Source organism: Stomoxys calcitrans, chromosome 2 (genome assembly GCF_963082655.1).
Source record: "Stomoxys calcitrans chromosome 2, idStoCalc2.1, whole genome shotgun sequence".
Lineage (NCBI taxonomy): Eukaryota > Metazoa > Arthropoda > Insecta > Diptera > Muscidae > Stomoxys > Stomoxys calcitrans.
In genome coordinates this window covers 238,630,916-238,640,381 of record NC_081553.1, presented here as the reverse complement: position 1 = coordinate 238,640,381, position 9,466 = coordinate 238,630,916, and the positions used below count along the sequence as shown (strand labels likewise).

Below are 9,466 nucleotides of genomic sequence, written 5' to 3'. Positions count from 1 at the left end.
ATGACAAACGGCAAACGAAAGTATGTGGGGCACCTAAAGGACTACTGCGTCAACAGCACCTTGGCCGGGTTCAGTTATATAGCAAACAGCAAGTAAGTTAGAAATAATTCAAGTTTCAATTTTGGTTTAATTGTCCCTCTCCACCTTTTCAAGTCTTCATATTATAGAGCGAGTATTCTGGTTGATATGTGTTTTGTTATCAGCTATGGGGTCGTATGTACTGATCAGCCAGTTTGAAAGTGAATTCAATAGCCGCGCCGTTAGCATTGTGCTGGAAAGTTTACCTTGGACGCGTAGTTTTCAATTTCCAACAATTGCTGTTTGTGAATTGCAGAATAAGAAGACCCTGCCAGAAGGGGTAGAAGACTATGTGGAGTCGTAAGTATAAAAAAAACCAAGTCTTTATAATTATCTGCAATTTCAACAATATTTGTACAATGACTAGTACAAATTTTGTTCCCACAAAAAATAATTAAAGTAAAACGCACTTACATCCATGGATAAGTGGACACTCACTATTCAAGTGAAGTGAAAATTTAACCTTAAGCCTATAGAACCGACAGTCTAAAAATCCGGACCAAAAAGCTGGCCACGTGCTATTACAACAGCACACTTTTGCTTTACTTATCTAAAAGTTGATTGGCTTAAGATAAAGTATACAAATAATATCTCGCATTATGCGGATGTTCTCTTATGTTGTAAATATTTACTTAACTACGAAATATAATTGCAATTACAAAGTATAACATGTTATTGTAATCAAATTACGAATTCATTTTTGAATATGCCAAATCGGATAATATTTGGACACCTTCAACCGATTTAATGTCCGCACACATAATCCGAAGCCCGATTCGAATCATGTCTCGCATGGGTCTCATACTGTACTAATTCTCCACAAAATCAGATGAACACGCGCCTTTGATGAGCTTTAGGTGGTAAATTATGACAAAAGTTTGCCGCCCAATAATTTTGCATTCACTTCTAGGTTAGTACCAGATGGAGCAAAGTATAACGATGGCGTGGAAGACTTTATGTCTAGCCTTGTATTTGCACATGCGTATATAGAAGGTAAAATAAATTCTTGGTGTACAAAAGAATGCCAGAATAGCGACAACTGTGCAAAATGTCCTGAAACGGGCTGGCGCATGTTGCATGAAAGGGTAAGGCTAACATAGTGGTTCTTGGTTGAAAAGAATCCCAGAGTTATGTTTTTGTTCTTTCAGTTCAGAACCAATTGCAGTGACTTTTTCGTATCATGTGAGTTATCCCTCAAACCGTTCGAATGCTGTGCCTACTTCTTGCCACTAATCACGCCACACGGAAACTGCTTTATGTTAAATTCACTCCTTAACAATAAAAGGTGAAATCTACACCATAGTGATCTGAAGTGTAAGAAAGCTAATCACATTTATCATTGCAGAGGAAGTCCTACGTGGTTCAATAACAAAGTTGATCCCATGACGGGTGTCGCCAAATTAAAAGTGGTTACAAAGAAGGAAATACAGGTGAGTTGTTCCATCGCGGAGGTATAAATATGATGATATACTAACCGTCGATGCCAAAAATCTGATTATTATTCCATAAATATCCTCATTTATATCTTGTATATCGTTCTATCGCTAAAGAACATCAACATTAACATGCATATATATACCCATATACCCAAAGTACAAATTTGTTGTTGAAAGGTACTCTTTGCGAGCCAACATATACCAACAACAACAATATATTCATAAGCAAGACAAAAAACCATCTACCAGCCCGCCGCAGCGTGTGCTTTGCTTCGGGTGGTGGTGTTTTTATTTTCTTTGCTCGGCTCATGCTGCTTTGTCTCGTTCGATTTACTGCTGCTTTCGGTGTTTTCTCTATCTCATTCCTTACTATTACCCTTAAACAATTTTAATAATTTTGGTGTCGCAGAGGATTGAACTCATGATCTCATATTTGGTAGTCTTGCACGCATCCACTAGCCTACCGATATCATCTTTTTTATGGACTAAATTAAAAAAAAGTAAAAACCCCTCTACAAAAATTTTTCTGAATATGGAATTCATATTTTTTTATGCCGAATTTTCCAAAATAAGTTTAATGGAAAAAAAATTTGTTTTGACCGACAGGGGGACTCGAACCTGTGTTTGCAGGTCATGAATGGCATGGGACTTTTGTGCGATACATGGTAGTACGCTTATTTTAACAACTACCTTAACTAAAGATCTTGTCGAAAGTCCACAAAATATCCATAATTTTGTATGACAAGTCTCTTGTAGAGACTAACTAACAGACCTCAACATTTAATGTCTTCGCTTCAATGCTAAAATTTGTTGAGAACTTAAAGTTTCCCATATAAATTTGATAGTTAGTTTTTCTAAAAGATATTTTTTTTTTCTGTGTACATTGAAACAATTTTTTTCTGTGTACATTAAAACAATTTTTTTCTGTGTACATTAAAACAATCACAAGACAACATAGTAATTTATAAAAAAAAATAGCTCGAATTCCGCAAGTTCCAGTCCATGGAAGTAATAATACGTTTTTATACCCTACACCACTTCTGTGGTACAGGGATTTGATAATATATAATCGTCCGATTTTGTGTGGTTTGCAATAATGCTGTCATTTGTCAACCGACTGTCACGAAAATTGGCATATAAAATTAGATATAGCTCCCAATTGGTACTTTTGTGGTAGGTCCAGGGTATTATATAGTCGGCACCGCCCGACTTTTGTCTTTCCTTACTACTATCTATAAATAACACGTACATTTATACCCTACACCACTACTGTGGTACAGGGTATTAGAACGTATAGGCAAAGCCAATTGAAATTGGAATAAATCAGTTCAGATTTGAATATAGCTCCCATACAACACTTTCCTTGACGACTTCCACAATGTCGATAAAGTTTGCTCGAAATCGATTCAGATCTAGATATAGCTCCCATGTATATGTTTGTCCGATTTGCAGTAATATTGCAATAAAATGGTCTTTTGTTAACCGATTCTCTCGAAAGGCAGAAAAGATTTTCTATTGGCTTTCGACATTACTGGTGACTTTCATGGAAATTGGTTCAGATTTAAATATAGCTCTCATGTATATATATCGCCCGATTTTACCGTCCAGAGTCACATCAAGCGCATTTATTGACTCAATGTGCCAAAATTACCACAACCACATTATCTGAGAAGTTTTCTCGAAATCGGTTCAGAATTGGATATAGCTCCTATATATATGTTCGTCAGATTTTGGGTAATTTGCAATAATGATGTCATTTGCCAACAGTTGTTATTACAGTTTAAACATATTTGCTCGAAATTTGATACCAACCCATCTGAGAACATCCGCCGAGGTCCATCAAAATTGGCTCGGAATTGGATATAGATATGTATATAGGGCATAGTATATATTGAAAGCGATTCTTGGTACCTTCGACAAAAGTGCTGCAACCAAAACTATGGCCCTAGATTCCTTATGGTATTTGCTAAATTTGGAACACTAAGAAAGTTACAAATAAGCTTTATTCCAACTAAAATAAATGCAGTTTTATATGAACACCCCATAAAAAAAACATAATTGAATTTGCTAACGAATTTTATGGATTTTTTCATTAAACAATGCTAACCTCCATGTTGAACGGTTGAAAAAGGGTTATGTTAGCGACCAGCCATGAATACCGATTTGAATTCCATGGATGATCTCTGGGGCATAGTAACTGCAAACGTTTTTGCAAAATACAAGCCTTACAAGAAAAAAAAAACAAAATCAAAAACGGAAAAAATTAAAAAAAAATAAATTACATTTTTTAACGCAATTTTGCACAATCCACAAACAGTTCTTTGTCTGGGGTATGTCAGAAATGCAATAAGAAACTATAAATTGGACTGTTTTTACCATTCTAGTCATTCTGTTTGTTCGAAATATCTTTTTTCGATCCATTGAAGTATTGCAAATTGCAAATTTTGCCCATGAACATTCACCTAAGGAACAGGGGCAAACTTCTCACATATCAATGAGTGCAGTCCGATTCAAGTTTAAGCTCAATAATAAGGGGCCTCCTTTTTATAGCCGAGTCCGAACGGCGCACATTGGTTCAAGTTCATTGAACGAGCGGCTAAAAATAGAAGAAGTTGTCGAAGGACAATGAAACTTGGCACATAGGCATTTTTTGTTTGAATCAAGAAAAAATGGAAAAATCAAAATGATCCGCCCACTTTTACGCCCACCTCCCATACAAAGTAAAAATTAAATTTTGACCTACGGCATTGTTTTTTGGCACATAGCATTTTTAAACACTCAGAATCATTTGTGTGAAATTTGAAAAATATCCGCCCACTTTTAATTTTTAATGCATCAATTCAATTTTCACAAAAAGTAATTATTATAATTGTAGAATGGGCTCCTGAAAATATATACCTGATCCGCCCACTTTTACGGCCACCTCCCATAGAAAAAACATGAATAAATAAATTAAGCATAGTCTTTTAATAATTTTTTAACATCATTATCGTACTCCAATTTTTTGATTTGCAGCTTTGAGCGAAATCTATTTATAAATGGGTCTGAAGACAATAAAAGGTTATGCATTACATCTTCATTAGTGGCTACACGTCCAATTCTTCGCGAATGATGTAATCTATAGGCTCTATAATCTTTATTCCTCGCTTCCTGAGCTTCTTCGGACAGCATACCTGATACAAACAATCAATTAAAATGTAAAAAATGAAAATTAAATCATTGAATAAGGGCCTTTAAGTAGAGACATACCTATTGGCAGAATAGCTTCTGCTATAATTTTGCTACCATGCACCAGAATCTTATGCACAGTTACAGGCATGTAGTACCAGCCATAGAGATCAACAAACAACTTGGCAGTATCCATGCAATATATATGAAATTTGCTAGTGTCGACTGCTGCATTACAATTTATTGCGGCCAAAATAATTTTAAATCTATGTATTAACTCTTCTTTTATTCCAATTACGTCTGCAGTTTTGGCTGGATTTTCGAAAAACCTTCTTGCCGTATTGCCATCGTTTGTTGTGCCCATACCTTGCTTCACCGCGTCCACATTTATGCCCAGTGTCAACTTTAATCTCTTCCCAATTTCAGCTTTATTTGCCGCCATTTCAATTTTTGTGTAACTATCTGTTCTCCATTTTTTGAAACTTAGACGGTAAGAAATGTGCAGAATGCACTCCATAAATTTGATTCTCGCATGCAAGGGAGAAATACCAAACGCAACTGCTTCTTCCGAACATTTCCTCAAAATCACCGCATCTAAATTATTCATTTCTGTGGGCTTTGCTCCACATATGAAGCAAACCGCCATAGATGAACTTCCAGAAATCGTAGTAGCTACTTTCCCATCAATCATTGTTAATTTCAGTGTGTGAGAAATATTGAAGTTTCTGCTATGCAATTCAACGACAGTATTTCTTAAATTTTTTATTTCGTCATTAACACGACTGACCTCTGAATTTATAACTTCAGCTGTTTCTTGTATAAATTCAAATTTTAACGGTCGGCAAAATCTAGTTGATGATGGCTCTGTATTTCTCCAGCACATTGTTGACATATTATTACGCTCTGTGAGGGTCAATGGAACAAGTGACGTTAAGAACATATATTTATCGGAGTCATTTGGATCTGTGAATTTTTGATGGTATTCACTGTGTCCCGAACTTCCGTCACAGCCCCATTTTGAGAACATTTGCAGTTCGTTGGGGAGTTCTGTCACCTCATTCTCGGTTTTTGTCATCAAAATCCTGGTTACTGTATGATCTAATAACTGTTGTAGAGAAACTTTGCTACAACTTTCTTGCACCTGAACATTTGCAGGATAGCATTTTTTTTTTGCTTCCAGTACCTGATGGTAGGATGGGTAAATGTCGAATCCAATTTCTCTAGCTGAACTGAGAGAAGAGAGCAAGACATAATGTGTAGTTGTTATTGCATGCAACAACATAATAAATGAATGATAACACAGCACCTAATAGTCTATCGCTTGATCTTCTATTGTTGTTAACAGTAAAGAATTATGGCAACAACAACAACAAGCATGAACGAAAATTCACGTTTTCTTACTTTATCACTTTATAGTTTTTACTGTTTCTTTTGGAAAGGAGCAGGTATGAGCAGCTGAATTTTTTTTTAGCTTTTAGCTGAGACTTCAAGCTGTAATTTGACGTCTTTCGTTAAACAGCGCTCCACAGCGCTAAAAACATGCAGTCCACTGAAGTTGATGAACATTGAAATTTTGATGTTGTTTATATTTTGTTCTACGAAATTTTTTATGTGGCACTTTTTCCAACTTTTTTTAATGCAAATCTCATCTATGACAATTGCCATTTACGAAAATATACAACAAAGTCAAATGATAAGTTTACTGTGATTGTACCAAAAGATTGAATATACAGTAAATTTGCATGCCATTTTAAACAAGCGAACATATATGAACTTGGAGCGTGTCTGTCCAAAGAAATACTAAATATATCAGCCTAATATTACGGAATCATAATATTCAACTATCTGACAACAAAATACCAAAAAATTATCCAAATCGGCGAACATGAAAAAAATGAATTTCGGCCACTCTTGAACCAATGTGCGGCGAGCCGCAGTGCGACACCTCTTTGGAGAGAAGTTTTACATGGCATAGTACCTCACAAATGTCGCCAGCATTAGGAGGGGAAAACCACCGGTGAAAATTTTTTCTGATGATCTCACCAGGATTCGAACCCAGGCGTTCAGCGTCATAGCGGACATGCTAACCTCTGCGCTACGGTGGCCTCCATCGAAGTATACATCTTCTTAATCTTTGTAAACATCTAGAAATGACCTTCAATCCACAAGCGTACCTACACCACGCCTGTAAAAGTAAAGACAACGAACTGAAACTTGACACGGATAATTTGTTTACCATAGACAGCATAAATTTGAAGATGGGCTATGACTTATCTCCAAGTTAGACTTCGCTCTTATAAAGGGTGATTTTTTTGAGGTTAGGATTTTCATGCATTAGTATTTGACAGATCACGTGGGATTTCAGACATGGTGTCAAAGAGAAAGATGCTCAGTATGCTTTGACATTTCATCATGAATAGACTTACTAACGAGCAACGCTTGCAAATCATTGAATTTTATTACCAAAATCAGTGTTCGGTTCGAAATGTGTTCATTCACCGTTCAGCGATGAGGCTCATTTCTGGTTGAATGGCTACGTAAATAAGCAAAATTGCCGCATTTGGAGTGAAGAGCAACCAGAAGCCGTTCAAGAACTGCCCATGCATCCCGAAAAATGCACTGTTTGGTGTGGTTTGTACGCTGGTGGAATCATTGGACCGTATTTTTTCAAAGATGCTGTTGGACGCAACGTTACGGTGAATGAACACATTTCGAACCGAACACTGATTTTGGTAATAAAATTCAATGATTTGCAAGCGTTGCTCGTTAGTAAGTCTATTCATGATGAAATGTCAAAGCATACTGAGCATCTTTCTCTTTGACACCATGTCTGAAATCCCACGTGATCTGTCAAATACTAATGCATGAAAATCCTAACCTCAAAAAAATCACCCTTTATAGGGCGGCGCTTTTGCTGAAATTTCGATTCGCTCTCATTATGGTCTAATTTAGATGATAGATGGATGTATCCACCATATAGACCGATCTAATCGGGAGATCGGTCTGAAGCTTCTGCAGCTCACATAAGTTGTGGGTTTTACCTGGTTCCACAAAATTTCGAACAGTGACTTTTTAATACAGTTATCATGAAGATAGATCTCATTACAGTCATATTTTTATCCTTTTTATCTGAATTATAAAGATGTCCAAAGTTCGCCTCGTACGAACCTTAGCTTATGTTTTTACTTGTTTTATTTCTTTTCTTTCCTAGTTGTCGGTTCTCAATGAAGAAGATCTCCCCCAAAACGAATTGGCTAGCTTCAAAGTTAGTGCCAGGCTAGGTCAGGAAAGAATATTTCAAATTTTTATGCATACTACAGGCAATGATGCCGGCGTAAGAGAAATACCGCCCGAGTACAGGAATTGTCGTTTTCCCGATGAACTTATTGCAAACTCTGCGTACAGAGCGTACAGCATCAGCACCTGCTTCTTCGATTGTCTTCGATTTTACCAAATGAAAATATGCAATTGCTCTTCATTCTATTTGATGCCGGAGCCCATGGCCAAGGTTCCCGATTGTGACCTGGAAGGATTTCGATGCCTAAATGAATACCATTCTATCCGCCCGGCCACCCAAAGTTTGCTCCCCTGGTCTAACAGCAGCTACTCATGTCACTGCATGCCATCATGTAATGAAATCGACTTCAAAAGGGTGTACGAAAACGAAGTTCAGTAAGTTCCTCCACCGTTATGGCATATAGGTAACACAAATTTAATCTATATTTTTTCAGGTTGCGTACATCAGCTTCCTATGCAACAATAACGGTCAACATACCAGAATTGTCGACGGAACGCTTTCGACGCCAAGCGATGAGAACACGCTTGGACATTGTGGTTACAATCGGTGGCATTTTGGGGTTATTTCTGGGTGCCAGCATTCTGAGCGGCATTGAGCTTGTTTATTACTTCACCTTACGTTGGTGGAATAACTAAAGCTTGCCGGAACTTCAAATGGGTTAACAGTTACGGCACGGGCCTATATTACTTTTTTTTTAAAGAAGATGCGTACAAAAATCAAATAATTCTCATGAATTTGTATTTGCTCACAGGCAAGTTGTAGTTGTTCCCTAAAATCGCAGTAGTGATTTCTGCAAAAGAAATGGCCAATTTTATTCAATTAACACTTTCATCACCACAATCTACTTTTGAATATTGTTCACTCACAGCTACTTTTTGTTAATGTCCTAAAATCCTATTACTACAGCACTTGATCTTTGAATGAATAAAAAATATTTATTAACATCAAAACAATGAACGTCATTTTCAGTTGGACATATATACATATACAAAATTCTTGAAGGGAAATCTGGAACATTATTCTCTATTAAGGGGAACACTTGATGGCATAGATTTGTGGTTATTCGATCTGATGAATTTGTAGGAATTCCACCCACTTCCTTCCATTGAAAACGATAACTTTTCCATTTTAATACCTTCTGTTTTAGTGTTGGTATTCTATTCGCAATCGAAATTTGACATAAATCAAATGTTTTTGTTTCCATACCAAAACACTGCACTTATTGTTTTCTCTGTTTTATTTATTTTTTTTTTCTCAAATATATAAAGAAATACGAACCATTGAAACCAATGAAACCAATGACACAAACTAAAATGATGCCGGCAATAGTTTCAAGTATTGCCACTATAATGCTATTTTCCTCACTATAAGCAGAGTACTACTTTTCCGCCGATTTTCAGCCAACGTCTCGCCGACGTCTTTTTTTATATGGAGTTTGACAGCATTCCGAGGTTGTCAGCTTTACGAGGCGTTGAGCGCTGATGGC

The 9,466-nt window shown here is 36.6% G+C and overlaps 2 protein-coding genes across 2 annotated transcripts; one reads left to right on the top strand and one right to left on the bottom strand.

The window, feature by feature from the left end:
* LOC106087828 (acid-sensing ion channel 1) lies at positions 1-8,643 on the top strand. The gene is made up of 7 exons (XM_013253007.2): positions 1-92; positions 154-378; positions 989-1,163; positions 1,227-1,363; positions 1,424-1,508; positions 7,894-8,354; positions 8,414-8,643. Exons 1-7 carry the CDS (start codon positions 1-3, stop codon positions 8,613-8,615), a joined length of 1,377 nt encoding a protein of 458 aa, XP_013108461.1. The 3' UTR covers positions 8,616-8,643.
* On the bottom strand, positions 4,463-5,908 carry LOC131995224 (uncharacterized). The gene is made up of 2 exons (XM_059363523.1): positions 4,764-5,908; positions 4,463-4,687 (listed from the first exon to the last, which is right to left on the bottom strand). Exons 1-2 carry the CDS (start codon positions 5,755-5,757, stop codon positions 4,467-4,469), a joined length of 1,215 nt encoding a protein of 404 aa, XP_059219506.1. The 5' UTR covers positions 5,758-5,908; the 3' UTR covers positions 4,463-4,466.
* Positions 8,644-9,466: the final 823 nt, after the last annotated feature.

What these genes read in the sequence shown, in the direction of transcription:
- LOC106087828 (XM_013253007.2), top strand. Translation starts at nt 1, where the DNA reads ATGACAAACGGCAAACGAAAGTATGTGGGGCACCTAAAGGACTACTGC. An exon ending in TCACTCCTTAACAATAAAAG is followed by an intron (nt 1,364 to 1,423) that starts GTGAAATCTACA and finishes TTATCATTGCAG; the next exon opens with AGGAAGTCCTACGTGGTTCA. An exon ending in TTACAAAGAAGGAAATACAG is followed by an intron (nt 1,509 to 7,893) that starts GTGAGTTGTTCC and finishes TTTCTTTCCTAG; the next exon opens with TTGTCGGTTCTCAATGAAGA.
- LOC131995224 (XM_059363523.1), bottom strand. Translation starts at nt 5,757, where the DNA reads ATGACAAAAACCGAGAATGAGGTGACAGAACTCCCCAACGAACTGCAA. An exon ending in AGAAGCTATTCTGCCAATAG is followed by an intron (nt 4,688 to 4,763) that starts GTATGTCTCTAC and finishes TGTTTGTATCAG; the next exon opens with GTATGCTGTCCGAAGAAGCT.